Genomic DNA, 18,858 nt, shown 5'->3' on the forward strand with positions numbered 1-18,858 from the left:
TCCCTCTCTAACAGAATGTGTTGGCAGCAGAGGATCATGATCTATTGCCTACCCCACTACAAGTGAGGCAGGAAAGGAACCCAAACATTCCTTATTTGAAGGTGGATGAAACCACCATAAACCACCATGGCCACAGGGAGGAGAAGGGATGGGTGTCTCTTTGCTGCTGGCAGTGCCCTGAGGCCAGCCCACTCTGCCACCCTTGCCTGGGGAAGGGATGTCAGTGTGTGGGGATACCATGGAGACCAGTTAATGACTGTCCTTGCCCACAGACAGATCCTGGCACTGTCCACAGAGGATGGGACAAAGGCACAAAGTATTTGCTGCCTCAGGGAGCAAACTCCCAAACCATGCCCATCCCTCCATCCTGGGCTGCCATGCTGCCTGCCACAGCCAGATGCCATCTCATCAGGCCATGACATGTGGCACTTGGTGACACACGCTGCTCGGGGAGCTGAGCCCAGTGACACCCATGCAGTGACAGCAGTCAGGGGGCTTTGCTGTGCACTTGACATTCCCTGGGTGCTGCCATCCCAGGCACTGCCCTCCCCTGCCCACAGGCTCCTGTGTCCCAGCCCAGCTCCCCTGGGCCTGCAGCAGTCTCCTGCCACAATGCTTCCATCAATCAGCCCTTCCCTGCAGTAACTCGTCTCAAGAGGAGACAAAAGCAGGAAATTTGTTTCCCTGTGACCTTTCAGCTGCCAGACCACAGCACCAGACCATCTCCCCACTCAAATGTGTAGTCCCTCACCTCCACGGGATGGACCCCAGCAGTTCCAGCCATTGGTGGCCTTGTGCAGCCCCTGTGTCCTTCCCAGCTGCCCTGCAAGCAGCAGTGTAAGCAAACTGGGGCTGGACCATGCTAACCAAGCAGTTTTTGGGAATATTTTTTTATCCTTTATTTTCCTTTGCACATGCAGCTGGGTTGGGTGCTGGATACACAAGCACTTCAGAGGCCCTGAGCACTGAGTGCACTTGGCAGAGCTGCACTGGCAGCACTTCCAAGGTCAGAGGATTTGGGATAGCCAACACAGAAACTTTACTACATTCCCTGCTTCAGCCCTAGCTGGCTTCATGTTCCCATCATCTCTACACCCCTCAGTGAAAAGGCAGCAGCAGCTTCAGGCAGCCAAACCCCCCAAAGAAAAAAGGCTAAAACATCTCTGATGAACCTAAAAGCTGTGAATGTTTCACTGGCATTGAATGATGAAGGATGGACACCTTGCCTGGAACTGGGAACATCAGGATATGGCATCAGGAGAAACTCCTGCAGCTGCTTGCACCAGGGATGTTCTTGCTACGTCTCCTGAGTAACAAGCAAAAAGTGCATGGACAGGTTACAGAATATCCCATCCTTCCTCTCCTTTCCTCACCTGGAGGTTCTGGCTGTGCAAGAGAGGCAGTGGTGGGTCAGGATCCCCGCTCTCCCACATCCCTGCACTGTCTGCCACAGCCACATCACGTGTGCTTCTGCCCTGGGCTCTAGTGAGGGCGATCTGAGCTGCTCAAAGTGTTTCTAAAATCCACCCTTTGGGCTGAGAAGCTTTTTGGCACCAGCAAAATGAGCCTGTGATTTTCTCTCTTGCTCTCTGGCTTTGCTTATCTGATTGAAAAAGAAAATGGTCCGACCATTCCCTTGTCCCCCGAGAGGGAGGGGACAGAAAAGACTGTTGTAAAGACATTTCCCAGCAAAAACTCCAGCAGATGTGTTTATGTAAAGCTCTTTGAAATAGGCACTAAAAATACCTCTTCAAAATTAGGAGATGGGGAATATTGTGAGTACTTCCCACAAGCACACACACACACACACAAACACCCAAGGCAGGTTCTTTGCCCACCTCATTCAACCCGTTATTATTAGCAGCAGGAGCCCTGCAGTTTGTTATTGAAAATTATAATAGCAAATCACCGAGATATTTTCCTTGATTACACAGACTCCAAGCCAGTTCAATTTTAATCTTCTCCCTGCTATTTTTTTCTGTGTATCAGCAGAGGCACCAGCTGCAGAAAGACACGTGGGTTTCTTGAGGCAGTTCAAATGCACAAGAGAAACACAATTCTGTACTATACATTTTTCATAAGATTTTTTGCCAGTTGTGACTCTCCTCCCCCTCCTGCTCCTGGGAACCCTGTGTCCTGGCACAAGCCTGGATGTGCCTCCTTTTCCTTCTTGCACTCCAGAAAGGTTTAACGACCGCTCTCAGCACATCCCGGGCCAAAAAAGCAGCTTGGCTCTTTCTTTTCCAGCAGTTGATTTACTATGCATGGTTGGATCAGAACAGAGGAGCTTCCCGGCTGGAGGAGGCCCCGCTGGCGGCGCAGGATCAGTGCCAGATGCTCCGGGGGATGCTGTAAGGTGGCAGCCCACGGGGAGGGCTGTGTCCCGGGCACCAGCTGGCAGCGGCGGCGGCTCCTGCTGTGCAGCAGGGGATGGACAATCCCTGCAGAGGAAAGCTCCACGGGGGAAAGCCGTGTCTCCGTGAATCGCCTTCTTAGGCAGGCTGAAGCACGAGGGTGAGCACAGCCTCTCCCTGCTCCCCACGGCTCGGTCCCCTCCTCCCCAGGGGCACCAGGAGCCCCATCCCCTGTGCCCTTTCCTTCCCGAGCACCTTGCAGGGCTCCGTGTCCCTTTCCCTCGCTGTCAGCCACCCGGGATGGCTCTGCTGACTGCCTGCCAGCGACAACAGCGAGAAACCTGAGGAATATGGCACATGGTCACATTGTTTCTAAAGAAAACCTGGACTGCTGCCCCATCTCGAACGGTTTCTGCGACATCTTGTGCCTCCCACGCTGCCGGCTCGGAGGTCCCTGCGGAGCTTCCTGCCCGTCAGCACCGGCACACTGCCGGGCCAGGCTCGCTCTCAGGGGGACAATCCTGTGCCTTTCCTGTCCTCAATTCCTCCTCCTTAGACAAACACCCAGCGGGTTCCCATGTCTGTACAGCAGCCAGTTTTCTCCTCCATCAGGAAATATGACGAGAGGAGCTTTGGTTGTTTCAGGTGCCCGCAAATGCAGACAGAAGTGCTGAAAGGCTGCTCCATGGCACAGCGATGTGGCATGTCCCTGATCCATTTTTGGGGGGACACCAGGCTCCAAAGTGACCCAGAGGCCTGGGGCTGAGAGCTTATGCTAAACCACACCATAACCCCACAGCCACTCTCCTCTCAGCTGGCCCCAAACAGCACTCCTGACTCCTTTCCTTGCCATCACCCCCAGGGAGCCTGCAGCAGGGGTGAGCCGACAGCCAGGCACGGGGGCAACCTGGAATAACCCTTGCAGAGCTTGGGATTAGGAAAAGTCTGGATCTGAGCTCACATTTCCCATGAAACACTTGCCCACAAGCAGCACAGGGCAAAACCAAGCTGGGCAAAGGTCAGGACCAAGGCACTGGGAGGGAGCCCAGAGGCTGTGGTTGGGCACTTCTCAACACAGCACGGAGAGCCAGAAGCTGAGGATGATGCTTAATGCTTTAGGAAGGGTTTAACAAAAAAAGAGAATTCATGGATGCCCTAGAAAAGAAGTGCTTTGGCACTACCTGCAATATGATCAGGCTGGAGAGCACCTTCACACCCAGAGGCTGCACAGTGCCAGCCTCTGCCCCTGGGACCATCAGATGTGCCTGCTCCCCCCATTGTCCAAACCCCATGCTATTTGGCACGGCAAACAGCAGTGAAATAGTGAATTTGCCAATAACAACTCGTTAAATTTTAATCAAATAGGGAATGGTAAGCACACAGTTACCCAAAGCTCCTGGGAGCACTGAGAGATCACTTTAAAATAAATTAGTAATTAGGCACTTTGGAAGCAGCAAGGAGGTGGCTGGAGAAGATCCACTTGGAGCAGCAATGATTTCTTTGCCACTCACATAAAGTTCTGGGCAGGGTCTGGTGAGGGGGGGGTTCCCTGGCCACCCTTCTCTTCGGGACTGGTCTCCTGAACATCCAGCCCCCTGTGGTGTACAGGGCTGCACTTCCAGGGCCACCCTGGGGCTGGGAGGGCTCCATGACACCGTGAAGAGCAGATGTCCCCACACAGAGAAGCGTGGGCAGAAATTACCTCCTGTGGAAAGGAATTAACCAACAGATTTCTGCTGCTGAGCAGCAAGCCTGCAAGGATCCCAGCCCAGCAGGGGATGTGGAAAGTGGACTTTAAACTCCCACCCTCACTTACTGACAGGGGTTTTTTATGGCCAAAAAGGGCCTTTGCTTCCATGTGTGTGCAGTGACAGCTGAGCTGGGAAGCTCCTGAACTGCAGCTTCATGGGTGGGAGTGTTTGGTTTGACTCCAATCCTCTTTCCCTGTAACACCCCCTGGTCCTGTGGGAAACACCTCAGTGGTCAGGCTGCCTGCCTAGGAAGGACTGGTGAGGAGGTTTTGAGTAAAGAAGAGTTTCTGGAAGGGAAGACAGGGCCTTTTCTCCTCCCACTGTGCTCCAAGGTAGAAAAGGCTGGTATAGCTGTGCCATCCCTGCCACACACAGGGCTGTGGGGTGCTCAGTGCTCTGTGGGAGTCAGAGCCAGAAAGAAACCTCCTGTCTGCTCTCAGGTCTCCAGCCATCCACACCACACTGCAACTCTGGCCACTGTTTTAAATCCCAAAAAAGAAAAAAAAATGGGATTTTTTTGGCTTGCTGCTTTCTAGGGGGAAGATTTGGAAGAGGCAGGTGAGTCCCTGTGGCAGACCCTGCCAGGACAGGCTGCAGAAAATCAGAATTTCAGTTTCCATCCCATCCATCTTTAATTGGGTGTAATAATAATTTTATTGCTCGCTGGGATTTGTGAGGCTGAACTAATATTTGTAAAATGCTTTGCTATCCTCAGCTGAAAGGCAATCTAGAGTGGCAAAGCCCTGGTGTTATTCACATTTGGATAATCCAGAATTATTCATAAACAAAATCAAGATTATGCAAATATATTCATTAGTTCTCAGAATACCTCCAGGAAAATAGGGGAATTAGTTTTGTTAACAATTATGTATTATGTAAGTGTGTGTCTAAGCACGCACAGCCCCAGTGCTGGGGCACATTCACCTGGGACTCATCCTGGGATCCCAGAGGGCTGGAGAACAAAGGTTTGGCCTGTACAAAGCTACCAGCTCAATTTTGGGATATCCTGATTCCCCACAGCAAATGCCAGCAAACAGCACAGAGCCCTGTGCCCTGCCAGGGTCCCCCTGGCTGCCCCACTGGCACCCCCAGTGTCCCCTCTGTACCCTCAGAGACAGCCCACGTGTGAGCACCATCACCTTACCCCCCAAACCAGCCTTCCCTACCCAAATGAAGGCTTCCACAGTACATGCAGGGCCAAGAGGCTGTGGATTTGGGATCTGAAGGCAGCCCCCTCACCCAGGGCCTGCTCTTTGTGCCCAGCACAAGCCCTCACATGATGCCAGCTTGTGCCCAGCCTGGCTTTCTGCAGTGTCTGACCGCGTGTTTGGGATGTGCTGGGAAATGGGAGATAAAGGTGCAGGGAAAATACTGCATGGTTTAATTAATGCCACATGCCTTTCACTCTATAGGTTGTGTGGATGGTTAATTATTTTTATAAAGAAAATAATTAGTCCCAATCAAGGCAGAAGCTCTCCAGAATTACAGCTCATTAACCGCTCTCACATTTTTCTGTTCTATAAAAAGTCATGTGGTGCTGATGAAGATTATAGACCCTTGGAATCAGCATTAAATACAAATTCAGACAGTGTTACCATCCTATTACCATCAACTGCATCGACTTGGCTTCAGTAATTGCAGCTGGAGATGAAGGGCAGGAATTTCTGCTCCACACAATCTCTGGAAACAAGCACCCTGCCCATCAGTTTGCCGCAAACAATGTGACACCAAGCCCTGACTGGGCTGAGTGCAGCCCTGAGGAGATGACAGCCACCAAGGAGACAGGGGAAAGCTTTGTTGGGCATGTGAAGAAGAGGAGTGCTCAGGGTTGCTTCAGCTCCTGTTTGCAGTGGGGCTGCTCCTGCAGACAGCAGGAGGCACCCTGAATCTGCCCTTTGGCAAAGCCACCAGTCCAGTGGATGCAAAGGGCCAGGAAATGCAGAGGGGACAAGGAGCAACCTTTAAGCACTGGGATTATCCTCATGGGACATGGGGAAAATAGGGCATGGGGGGATGCTCTTGCTGGGGGTGGGGAAGCATCTGCAAGCATCTCCCTCTGGCTGTGCTAGTCCAGGCACTGGTCCAGTTCTATTGAACGTGGCAGAGACCTCGCTCAAAGCCTAATTGAAAGAAATCACAGCACATTAAAGGGAGTTCAGGTCAAATCAATACCAAAGTGCTGGGGAGGGTGAGCAGGGGGAGCAGGGCACTGGCTGAGTCCCAGTGCCAGCTCTGCAGGCAGGGCACAGGCTGTGTGCCAGGGGCTCCACTGCCTGCTCTTCCATTATGGGCAGGCAAGATGACACTTCTGTCCTCTGCCCCATGCAGGACAAACCTGGCAGCAACACAGGCTGAGGGCTGGCTGTGGCAGCCAGCAGTGGGGAGGGGTGGGGGAGCCACAGGTCCTCAGGATCCTGCTTTTTAGTTTCCATTACTCAGGGATGGATGTGCCTTGGGTGGCATTCACAGCCCAGAGAGCAGGCAGCCAGCCCTTTGGACCACGAGCCTCCACTGCAAAGTTAACCCACCCATCCCCATGGCAGAGCTCCTGTGCACAGGGCCCTTGGGCATCTGAGCCCTCTTGGGGGGATGAGGAAATTGGGGCTCTGGATAGAAAAAAGCACTTGTGGTGAACTCCTGAGGCAATGGGGGAGTAACTACTGCCACAAGGCAGCACAGAGCAGGAGCTAAACCTTCCACTGGCATGTGCTGCCAGCGTTGTGCCTTTGGCTCTGGCCCTGCAGGTGCAGAGATGCTCCTCACTCACAGTGAGGGCAGGGATACAGACAGGGACCTTGGCAGCCTGGAATCACCAAAACATCCAAATCCCCTCCAAAAGACATGAAGAATATCCTTCACCTTCACTGGCTGCTGACCCACACGTGGGAAGTGTTTGGGAGAGCACAAGGACTGGTTCAAAACCACACCAACAACTCCTCCAGCCACTAGACAGAACTGAATCCCTTCATTTGGGGATGTCCAGGGATCCTAGGGGAGATGCACCCAACACATCCTGTGCCCTGCAGAGCTCAGCCCCACACAGGGACTCCCAGGGGCCAGAGGAGGTCACCAGGAGACCAAGATTAGGAGACACAGGGCACAGCCAGGCCCACAGCCCGTGGGTTCCACTGCTCCCCAGCAGGTCAGGCTGCAAACCTCCCCATTTCAGGGGTTACACCACAGCTCCCTTTGTTCCTCCTCCACTGGTGGTGCCCACCCAGACCCCCTGCACCTCCCTCTCCGTGGCATTATCCTCCTGCCCCTCTGCTCTGCTGCCCAGCACCATCACCCTCTAACCCTGCCAAGGCAAGGCTGATGGACAGACAAAAGCAGACATGGAGTAGAGGTGAGGGATAACCACAGAGGCTGTCCCACACACAGGGAAGGGCAGGTGACACATGACAAGATTTGTTGCTTTGGGGTTTTATTGTCTGCAAGTTGCCAGTCTTGGAATTTTCTGGAGAAAAAAAGCCCCATCCCTTCAAAGAAGTGCTGAAGCCAGTTGTCTTGCTTGTCCCAATCATAACAATTCTGACCAGGCTCTGATCAGAGCAGGGGGGTTTGAAGAGGGCAAATGCTTTATGGGAAATAAGTTCTCTGAGTTAAAGCACCAGCCTCAGGAGTAGATCTGCCCAAATCCCAAACTGCCTCCTGCACCCTCTGGGCCACAGCCATGTGCATGCCCTGGCAGAGCAGCGTTCCTCTGCTGGCTGCAGCTGATGGAGCTGTGGAGAATAAGTGCTGTTATATTTACATGCTCTTACAGACTGGTGTTACACTTGCACAGCTTTGGTGGGCAAGGGATTGTAGGGCAGCTCCAGCTGACCCACAGATTAATGCAGCAGGAGCTCTTTAACTGTGAAATCTCTCTTAATGCAAAAATATTTCTCTTGCTGGGCAGTAGCTAATTCTTCATCCTGACAGTAATGTAGCTGAAATCCCAGGCTCCTGCCCCACTCTGTTCCAGTCACCCTCCAACACACGTGGGCACAGAGATAAATCCAATACAACCAGCCCATTGCCAAAGTGCCATCAAGTTCCTGCTGGAATTTGATATTAGTGGCAGTGCAAACCCATTTTCTCATCGCTGCCTGTGGGTCTCAGAGCATTTCAGCCAACCTGTGGGCTGCGAGACGGGCACCTGACCCCAGGCCTGGAACCCAGCAGCAGAAAACCCCCACAGACCACACCAGCAAGTGACAGCCTCCCCTGCCCCAGGGAGGAGAGAGAAGAGCAGCCCCACAGGCAGCAGGACCCTGCCCACAGTGTCCCCTCTGCCCACCCAGGGGTGAACGAGGAGATGCCCCCAGGTGGGGCTGGGCAGCAGCTGCTTCTTCTTCCATTAATGACGAGACATAAATTAAACATGCAGAGTTAAACAGGTCATCAGTGGAGCCCCAGCCTCGCTGCCTCCAGACCAGAGACTCATTTCAGCCCGCCTCAAACACCAGCACAGTTTTTAATAGAGTTTATTTTGCCACTTGCATTATTTTTTGTAAGCCCTTCCTGCAGTCCCTGCTGCGTTGGCAGGGAAAGCGTTCCCGCCGCGTGCGAAAGAAATGGCTATTTTTAAACTGCCCGTGTTTGTCAGCGCTTTCAGCTCAAGTGCCTGGTGGAGGAGGCAGTTTTGCAGCACCCGGTGTCCCACAGAGGGTCCTGTGGCCTTTGCCAGGAGATGGTGGCACAGACGTGGGCACTGTGCCTGGCCACGCTGCCGGGAGCACGGTCCAGCCCGCTCACCCCCGGCGTGTGCCAGATCCACACCAAAGCCCTGTCCGGGATGCTGTGCTGCTGGGACCCACCACTGCCACCAGATTTCAGGCATCACAACCTCTGTGCCTTTGCAGACACGTAGGAAATCATCAAGCAAGGCTGCAAACACAAGCTGGCTCCCTTTCGCCATGCCCTTTGCTGGGAATGCCAATCCAGGCATCAAACCCAGGCCTGTGTTCCAGCTGATGGCACCACCAGGGATCTGGGGCCAGAGGAGGACCCAAGGGAGTGAGAGCTGTGTGTGGGTCACAGCAAACTCAGAACAGCAAAGAGCCTCTGGGGGCTCATGCCAGAGCAGGGGCTGTGGCAAAAGCCCTGGCACCCTCTGCAGCTGAAACACTGGTGGGATTTTCTGACCTGAGTCAGGCTTTGGAGTCATGAACAGGTTTCAGTGCCCATAGGTAGAAAATGAAAAACAAAAAAAAAAAAAAAGGGAAAAAAAAAGGAGAGAAAAGGAAAGGGTGGTCATGCATGAAATTATTTCATTTCAGTGACGCAGGGGGTGCATTTGATAAGTCCAGCTTATAGAGAAATGGAGGTATAGAAAGGTACAGCCACCAGCCATGTTGATGTGGGTAAGAATGGGGCTGAGCAGAGAAAAATCAGGCCAGGGAAATATCCCAAGTCCAGGGAGCCTGGTGAGAGAAGGGACCCCCGACAGACCACAGAGGCACTTTCTGGGGTCAAGCTGCAGCAGCACAGGCTGTCCCAGATGATGGGGCAGGACGGTGACAGCACGGAGACACGAGCAGCCACAGGACCTGGTGCTGGGCAGAAGCTCCTTAGCAATCCCTGTCATCAAGGTCATCACTGCTATTTATTATTTAGGGCCTCACAGCCCTAAATATTCATTAGCAGGGCTTTGTGGGAGGGGTGTGAACACGTGCATGGGGTTCAAGTGTCCTGCTCTCCTGCCTCTCCAGGGATGGGATGAAAGCAGGGATGGGGACTGGCTGGAGTTGGTGCTGCTACCTGAGCCAGGCAAGGATGAACTGCAGCCCTGCAAGACCCTAAACTGTCATATTTCACCCTGGCCTGGTTCTCTACACTCCATGAAACAGCCTCACATGAGTGCTGGGATGCTGCTGAGGCAGGGAGGGGACCCCATGGTCAGCACAGACCCCACAGTGCTACCCTCACAAACCCAGCACCGCCAACATCTGCAGACAGGGGCCTGCCTGGCAGCCAGGCCAATGTCTTCAGTGGATTTGATCAAGGGTGAAATAAAATATTTCTACAAAACCATCCTCCAGTCAGCCAGTGGAATTGTCCTCCCTTTTGCTTCCTTCCACCTGATTTCATCCCTCATCTAAAGAGATTGGATACGGTGCTTCCCTGGCACAGCGGGGACACCACAGGCTCCCCCTTGGCCAGAGCTGGGGCAGAAGCAAATCTCAGCTTTAGGGAGACCCTTGTCCTGTGTTTCCTCAGCAGCTGCTGTGGCCCTTCACTCTCAGCAGAAGGGCCACGTGGTGCCCATGATCTTTCTGGTGAGTGTGGGAGCTGGACCCATGGTTTGGGCCCCAAGCACAGCTCAGCAAAGCTCTCAAGTGGACTTTTACAGGTGAGAAATTACCTGTCTCCAAAATCACAGTATTTCCCAGCAGAGAGGCCAGCAGGGTCACGGTGCCCAGCACCAGTCCAGAGCAGAGGCAGATGGACAGGGCCGGGGGAAAGGAGGAGGATGAGGATGATGAAGGCTCTGCGAGCAGCAGGGAGTGGGTCCTGCGGCCGTTCCCAGCTCTTCCCCTCACTCAGCTGCCCCCAGCCCCCCGGCAGTTCCGAGCTGCCTAATTAGCTCTCCCTGCTCCCAGCGCAGTCCAGCTGGAGCCGGAGGGCAGGGGCAGACAAAAGCCTCGCTATTGACAGCCCCTCCGAGGAAGGGGCTTTTCTTCTCCCCCTCGCTTTTCTTTTCAAGCCCCTCTCCCCCCGCCTTGGGCCGGGGCCACGGGCTCATTAGCACCCGGGCTCGCTGGATGGAGGCAGCAGATGGCAGCCAGGCGGCTGGCGCGGCCGGCCCCGCCGCCGCCTCTTCCCGCGGAACAGATGCCCGGCCAGCGAGGGGGAGGATTAACGGGACTGGGGGGGCAGCGGCACGGCAGGGCTGCCAGCGGGGCTTCCTCCCGGCAGCACACCGCACATCCCTGCCGAGGGGCTGCCGGCCCGATGGGGACTCGCGGCCGCCAAAGGAAGCCAGAGGTTGGGATGGCCAAAAGTCGCTGCAAAGGCCACAGGAGAACCGCAGCTGCTTTGTGCGCTCGCTGGGGTACCGAGACCTCCGACACTGCCAAGCCGTGGCTGCTCCTGCCTTATCCCAGTGTAGCGGGGAGGACACGTCACTCTTGTCCAGGCACGTTGGCAGCAGCACCCAGACTCCTCTCCAGGATCACCCGTGATGGCAAACTACGGCTTAATCCCACTTCAGCAGCACATCCCTCCCCCTCCGTGCACGGTGCATCCCGGGGGATTAAGGGTTAAAGCACAAATCCCCAGCGCTGCCCTGATGTGACCCACTTAGACCATCTGGCAGGGAGGGATGCAGGAGCCGGCGCTCACTCGGCATCACCGGCTGCCCCAGGAGCTGACACCAGCAACCACAGGCCCAGCCCCGGAGTGCCCAAAAGTGGATTTTAGCTGAGTTTCTGGGGATGGGGCAGCTCATGCCAATAGTACTGTGGCTAGCGGTGTGGCAGCAGAGAACTAAACCAGCCCCAGAATCATCCCACAAGCCCCCATACTCCCACCAGCTCCAGGACACCCTGGAGCACCTCCTGCCTGGCTGTCCCCAGGTCCTGGCATGGGTGCTGATGGAATTCTCAGCAGTGCTGGGAGAAGTCGGGCTTCCAAGTGGGACAGGGCTCCCAGCCCCGCGCTGTGCCTGAGGGCACGGACAGGGAAGAGATGCAAACAAAAGCCCAGCCCAGAGGGAGGGAAGCGGATCCTGCTCTGGGGCTGGGGCCAGAGCACGGTGTTCATACTCATCCCCAGAGGCCGGTGGTGCCTTAACACAGCAGATTTTTAAAAGCATTTTCAGTTCACCAGAACCAAAGCCCCATCCTCATGGTCCAGCGAGAGAGACTGAGTGCCCCTGGTTTGGCAGAGGAGCTCAGGGCAGGGTAGGTGGTCCCTGTCCCTGACCACATCACTCCCCAGCACACTGGGCACAAAACACCCTCAAATCCCACACTGGGATTTTGCACATGCTGGAGCAATTCCCCTGCAAAGGCAAGCTCTGGGTCAGCTTCAGCCTCCCCTCACCACGCAGTCCCTCACCCCCAGCTGTACAGCAGAGTCCCACCAGGCCCTGTGTGGGCAAAGGTTAATTGGAAAAGCCCCTTTCCCCATCACCTCAGTTTTTCCTTTCACTCTGCAAACTGGTCAATAATCCATTTACTTTGGCAGAGCTCTGCTATGGGCACAAAGCTGTCTGGGGGGCTGGATTTCATGCCCCCCCCCCCAGCCCCAGCAGGAGGGAAGGTATTAATGTACTCTTTTGTTCCAGGATGAACCGTCGGTTTAGCAAAGCTTTAACCCTCCCAGCCTCCAAGACAGCTTGATGGGAATTCAGATGGAAGATGCTTTACCTGCAGAAGCAGCAGGGAGTGGTGAGGGATGGGGCAAGGAGAAAAAGCATCACTTTCTGTCCAGGTAACCCCACTGCTGCCCCACAAGGATGCAGGATTGGGCCCTTAGCCATTCTCAGAGCACCCTGCAGGATGCTTTGGGCTATGGACCCTGGGGGGGGGGGGGTCCCTGGCAGGACCCCCATGGTGCAGCTGAGCCCCTTGACATTCCACAAAGGGCACAGGTCCAGCCAGCAAAACTGATGGGAGGTGAGCAGTGCTGGCCTAGAAACCATGGCAGCATCTCCACTGCTGTGGGAAGCATGGGGCTGGATCCAGGGCAGGGTGTTTGCAGGGGACCAGCTGTCAAGTGTGGGAGAAAACAGGAATCCAGATGGTCATCTTAATATTTCATTTGGCTAACTGGTTTCCCCATCTCCTCTCTGGCACCACAGTCATTTGCTCTTAAATTAGTCGGGAGTATCGTCAGGGAAGAGAGGCTGGTCCAAGCAGTGGCGCAGCAAAACCTTCCGGAAAAACAAACCCAGAGCAGAGCCAGGCACAGAGACCACTACACGGGGAGCTGCTGCAAGCCTTGGGTCTGTTCTCTCCATGGATGGGGAGCAGGCTCTGGGTACTGCTGGACTACGAGCCTATGGCCAGCTTGGGGACATCACTGTGCAGCCCAGCAGAGACCCGCTGCAAAGCCCCCGGGGGTGTGAGATCTGGCATCTCAGAGGTGTGATCCTGCCCAGACGGCAGCTCGGGCTCCTGGCAGAGCCCCGTGGGACGCGAGCCGAGCCGGCAGCACCGATGAGAAGAGCTGGGAACCACAGCATCTCTGTCCCCACAGCCTTTGGTGGCTGCCCCTGGAGCAGCGGGGCCCCCTCCGTGCCTGGGACAGGGCGAGCCCAGCGAGTGCTCCGCGGAGCCCGGGGCGAGCCCCGTCGGGCTGGCCCCGCTCTGTGCCGCTGCCACACCGCAGGGAACATTCCCGGCCCCTGCAGGACACGCCGCCAGGGGACAAAAGGATCCGGGCTGCACCGACCCGGCAGCGGCGTGGCCGGAGCTGGCCGGAGCACAGCCCAGCGTGGGCACCTGGAGCAGCTGGTGCCCACCACAAACCACAGCAAAGCTGAGCTGGCGGGGCTCCTTTGCTCTGTGCCAAGAGCTCCTGCACTCTTTCACTTCCACCGGAGCTGTCACTACCAACAGCACGGAGAGGTGCACACGTTTGGGAACTTTTTAATGGATCTGCAAACACCCTGAGCTGCAGTGCTCAGCCCCACCAGGATGTCTGTGCCATCCAAACTGCTGGCTAGATAGAGTCAGGCATCATTCCTGGCACCCAGGCTGGCTGTATTTCCCCAAAGCCTGAATTTGTTGCCTTATTACACCTCCAACTGCAATATATTTAAGCTCACTCAGGAACCTCCAGGCAGGAGTGTGTGTGTGAGCCAGCCCTCAGCCCTTCAGGTGCCGGCCATACCAGATGCAGGGATGGAGAAAAACACAGAGGTTCCTCTCCGCCACAAAGGCTGAAGCCTTGCAAACACTCCCTGTGGAAACAAGAGTTGCTCTTCTCAGCTGGAGGCTGAACCCTTGCTTTTCCCATTTTCCTACCCAGATTAATGGAAATCAGAAAGATTGGGAAAATTCACCCTCAGCAGCTGGGCTGAAGAGGCAGAAGGGACCCCCATCCCCACTGCTGCTGTGGCTCATAGCCTCCACTGGCACGGGAGGCATCCGAAATGGCTCATTCCAAAGGATCTCTCTCCTCCCTAGTAGAGGCTGAGCCCCCAACACCCAGCCTCCTGCAGACTGAGCCCCTCTCCTCTACAGACACAGCACCTCCACAAACTTTGGCTGCCTCCCCACACCAGCTGGGCAGAACCCAGCAGAGGAAAAACAGAGCAAAGAGAGAGGAGAGCCAGCAAAAAAGTCCTTTGTTTATAAAAGCAGCACAACTAGGATATTATTAACAAATACTGAGACAATCAGCAAAATAAAGCTGGTCTAAATGAGAGTGTGCATGGCTGTGAGGAAGCCACACGGACCTTTGCCTGTGTGACAATCTGGCAGAGAGGTTCAAGGGGTACCTGCAGCCCCCTCACCTTTTTTCACAGGTTTCTCTTTTGCTCAGCCTCTGGCAAACATGGGGGCATCGACTTTCCTGGAGCAAGAGGACAGAACAGGTACTGGGCGAGCAAAGTCAAGATGGTGTCCCCCACATCCCAAGCTTGGCTGTGGGATGTGGGGGACACCATCCCAGAGCTGTCCCTGTCCATGGCAGTGACCAGGCTGCTTGAACTGTGTGTCCCTGAGGGGTACCAGCCTCCCCTCGGTGACAAGGCAGGGTCCAGCCCCAGTAGGCTGTTTCCTTCCCCAGGCTTCACCTTCCTAAGGATTGGAGGTGAAGGGCTGACACAGAGACAAGGCCAGCAGCAGGACACACAGCCTAGGGCTCTGCACAGTGAGGATGGAGCTGGTCACACTTTCCAGCTGATGCCCCCCACCACTGCCCCCTCTCTGTAGCCCAGCTAGAGCTTTGCAGACCCTCATCCTGCCCCCAGGCACCAAAGTTTCCCAAACCTGCTCAGCTCTGGAGCAGAGCACCTGCCCAGGGAGGGGGCTCAGCCAGCCTCAGGCATGGGGAGGGTGCCCCAGCTCCTCCAGCCACGAACTGCTGGTGGCGGGGGGACACACTCAGGACTCTCCTTATGGTGGGAAGGGGATTAGAGGTGGAAAAGGACGAGTGATCTCCCAGATCCCCCTCCCTTGCCCCGGTAGCCCTTACCTGGGCAGCGGCTTGCGGGCGGTGATGCTGGCCACGATGATGCTCTCGGGTCGCGGCGTGGCCACGGCTTTGAAGGTGCCTCTCCAGAACTTCTCGAAGAGCTGCTTCTCGCCCTGCTGCACGCCGGCCATGGCCCCGGGACCCACGGCCAGCCCCCGGCCGGACCCGCCGCTGTCCGCGGTGCTGAGCGCTACATCCCCCGCGCCGCTCGGCCCGGCCCGCAGCCCGGCCCGCTGCGGGGAGTGCGGCCCCGGCCGCCCCCGCCTCCCGTTTTGTGCCGGCGGGGCGGGCAGAGGGGCCGGACCCGCCGCCGTCCCCTCCCCGGTACCGCCCCCGCCGCAGCTGCGCCCGGAGCGGCGGAGCCCAGCCCGGGGAGGGGGCGGCTCCGGGGGACCCGCGACCCGCTCGGGTCGTGTCCGCTCCCCCGCACGCCGCTCACCCCGCCGGAGTGGCTCCCGGGGGGCTTCCACCTCCTCGCAGCACCCAGGACCGTCCGTGCACCATCCCCATCATTTCCTTCCCCAGCCGGGAGGCCGCTTCTAGCTCGCTGCGGGATCGCGGGCACCGCTGCACTTTGCCCTTCGCAGGGCACAGACCCTCCAGGGCACAGCGAGTCCCCGACCCCCGCAGAGGCTGCCAGTAGCCTCCGTGTTTGCCCAGGCCCGACCAGACACAAGTAAAGAAGGGAGAGCCTGGAGCCACAGCTGAGGGAGAAAGCAGCAGGAGACCGCAGAGACCGCTCTGTAACTCGTCCATACCGAGACCCATTTGGGACAGAGAATTCGAAATACAACCGCCCTTCCACCCCTCTTCACCTCCCTTCCCATTTAACTGGGAAGGGGCAGGGATGGAACATGCAGTTCCTCGGCTCCAGCGCAGTGGCAGGCTTGGAATCCCACAGTGGGGTCCCAACCAGCACAGAAAATAATTCCTCACCTTCCAGGCAGGATTTGACCCGCCAGGACTGGACGCGTGGGGAGGGAAGAGCTAGGGCGGTGCAAGTGCTGCGCTGCGATTTCCCTCAGCCACTGCGCTGAGTACAATTAAAAACGTCTTTAGGAGAAAACGCTTCTTCTACCACACGCTTTGAAGCGCAAGTAAGAGCTGGTGACCTTGGATGAATGAGACTGTCTCTATTGTGCTTCAGAAACCCGCACGATGCGCTTATGTAAGCGGCGGGGGGATAATGGAGCCGGGAACAATAGGCGGTGGGAGCTGAAGAAGAAGGAAAATCATGGGGAAACTTAATCGCTTCTTTGCGACAAATACAACACCAGCAGAAGGCTCGTTCTGGCGGCGTTGTTTGCCAACTCCTCCTTCCCTGCCCCGTCTGTGCCGCCGGTAGCCGGGGTCAGCAGCGGTGTCCCCGCAGCACCGGTGGCACACGCGGGCTGGGCTTTGTGCCGCGGGGCACGGGCGGCTGGGGAGGGACGCTGGGGAAGCGGCAGCAGCGAGAGCGGGCACGGATCCAGCAGGGCTTATAGAAACACTGCCAGCTCTGCCAAACAATGCCCAAAAAGCCGACAGGGAAGGACAGCGCTCATGCACGGCGCAGAGATGCTCTCTGGGAGGCTGCTCCCCCCGGGAAACCGCTCAAGGGAAAGGCCGGCTCGGAGCTGCTGCTCCAGCCCAGGGCACGCTGCACATGCCGTGGGCAGATGTCAGAGCGGGGATCCTCCAGGGACAGTCACAAGCAGGAAAGGGCAGAAGGAGCAGGAGGAAGGGTTTGGGAGGCTAGAGCTGCCGTGCCGTGAAAGCACGGCGGGGGAGGGCACACACAGCAGCCCCAGGACAGCCACCAGGGGCCCAGTGCTCTTCTTCTGCAGCTGGGCAGGGATGGGGACTCCCCACCTGACCAAATCCAAGCTTGGTTTTCCTCTGGCCCTGCCAGTCATTTCCATAGAGCACAGGCTGCTCATTAGGAACCTGTTTCCCCTTCAGAGCACATTAAACTCAATAAAAAGAGATCAGGTGTTAAGTACACACACTCCCCAATGTTGCTCTGATTTGTTGGTGCATGACCCACACGTGGGGTGAGGGTCAGGCAGGAGCCCCACTGGCACTGTCAGCCCCAACCCTCCCTGGTGCCTCATTAATCACACACCCTGCAAGGCATCACCATCCACTGGGCTTTGCAGGATGAGCCCAACCACCCCCAGCTGCACTCCGGGACATTTCACCCCCTTCCACCAGCCATCTCTCGAATCACCCTGACATTAAGTCCCAAATAAAAGGAATAATAAATGTTTGCACTATTAAACTAGCAGCACGGGTGGTGTGTGGGCAGGAGGAAGGCTGCCATCATTACAAGAGCCCCTCTCCTGGTGCACCTTGAGGAGACATCAGTGAGCCAATTAAGCAATTGGCTCGGTTAACGGAAGCTCCCAGGAATAGACTCCCCTGCTACAGAATAACAGTGCAGTAATAAATTGTCTCATAAATAAACAGCCTGAGAAAGCATTACAAGATACCTGGGAAAAGCACTATATCACAAGCAGAAAGGATGCTGTATGCATCTGGTGTGTCTGTTAACCCATGGTATTGCCAGCACTTCTCTGAACTGGGGCTGGTGTCCCTCTGGGGGCTGTGGGACTGGTCCCATGGGGGTGGACGTGGCCACAGCATCCCTGGAGCCCCCACAGGTGCTGCCTGCCCTGTGGGACCACTGTGTGCCAGCAGCACAGAGCCCTCACTTAGTCACCCATGGGAGTGCCATAAATGCCAGCCTGGGTTATTTACAGCAGTGATGTGGGGCTCTGCCAGGTTCAAATGTTTGCTATAAACTGTAGCAGAGAGAGTGAGTCCTGGGATGGGAACAGGGAAACTGGGACTTAAAGGATAATTGCACTTTTTCCTCTTAATCAGGACCTATTAATAAAATATAATAGTATAAAATAATATTAAATATAAAAACTGTCTTCCTTAAAGAGCTCCTCTCTCAGTATTTGGGGTTTTTTTGAGTGACATGAAGGGCTTCTCCCCTGTGCATGAGGTGCTGCAGACCAGGCTTTCCCCAAGGCTGCTGGTCCGCAGCCCTGCTTGCCACACCTGGCTCTGCAGCCCTACAACCCCCTGTACCCCACAGTTAAACACCCAGACCTCCCCTGTACCCCACAGTTAAACACCTCCTGACCTCCCAAACCTCCCCTCAGCATCCAAACCACTCTGGGAAATGTGAGAGGGACCCACCTGGCTCAGGGACAGAGGAACTCCAGCCATGTCTTCTCCTGCTTTTCCCTCTTCCACATTTAAAGGGCCCCATACCTTCATCCCCTCCCACACACAGGCTTTGATTTTGAGGGTATGGAGAGAAGAGAGGGGTCCCTGCTCTGGTGAACACCCATTGTGGGTGTTGGGCTGTTGCTGAGAAGGACAAGCCCAAGGGAAGCAGGGATCAGCAGGAAGAAGCTGTGTGTGTGCAGGAGGTACCCAAGGGAGGGAAAGGAAAAAATGTGTTTAGCAAGGATTATGTTTTAATCTTCTCCCCTAGTAGGGAGAAGAAAGCTGGGCTTGTCCTGGAGCTACATGAATATTTTTCTATAAATGTTGAGCTCTGTTTTGGTTTGGTTTTTCTTCTTATTTGGCTTGTACCCAGTGGGAAGAGCCAGAACCTGGTTGTG

At 55.9% G+C, this 18,858-nt stretch overlaps 1 protein-coding gene across 1 annotated transcript in view; it reads right to left on the bottom strand.

Annotated features, from left to right (window-relative positions):
* Nucleotides 1-15,369, bottom strand: part of SRRM4 (serine/arginine repetitive matrix 4) — a 44,004-nt gene extending 28,635 nt beyond the window's left edge. The window contains exon 1 of the mRNA XM_018916506.3: nucleotides 15,239-15,369. Coding sequence (XP_018772051.2) covers nucleotides 15,239-15,369 — 131 coding nt within the window. The remainder of the gene's footprint in view (nucleotides 1-15,238) is intronic.
* Nucleotides 15,370-18,858: the final 3,489 nt, after the last annotated feature.

The sequence above is a fragment of the Serinus canaria genome, chromosome 15, assembly GCF_022539315.1.
Source record: "Serinus canaria isolate serCan28SL12 chromosome 15, serCan2020, whole genome shotgun sequence".
In the NCBI taxonomy this organism is placed as follows: Eukaryota; Metazoa; Chordata; class Aves; order Passeriformes; family Fringillidae; genus Serinus; species Serinus canaria.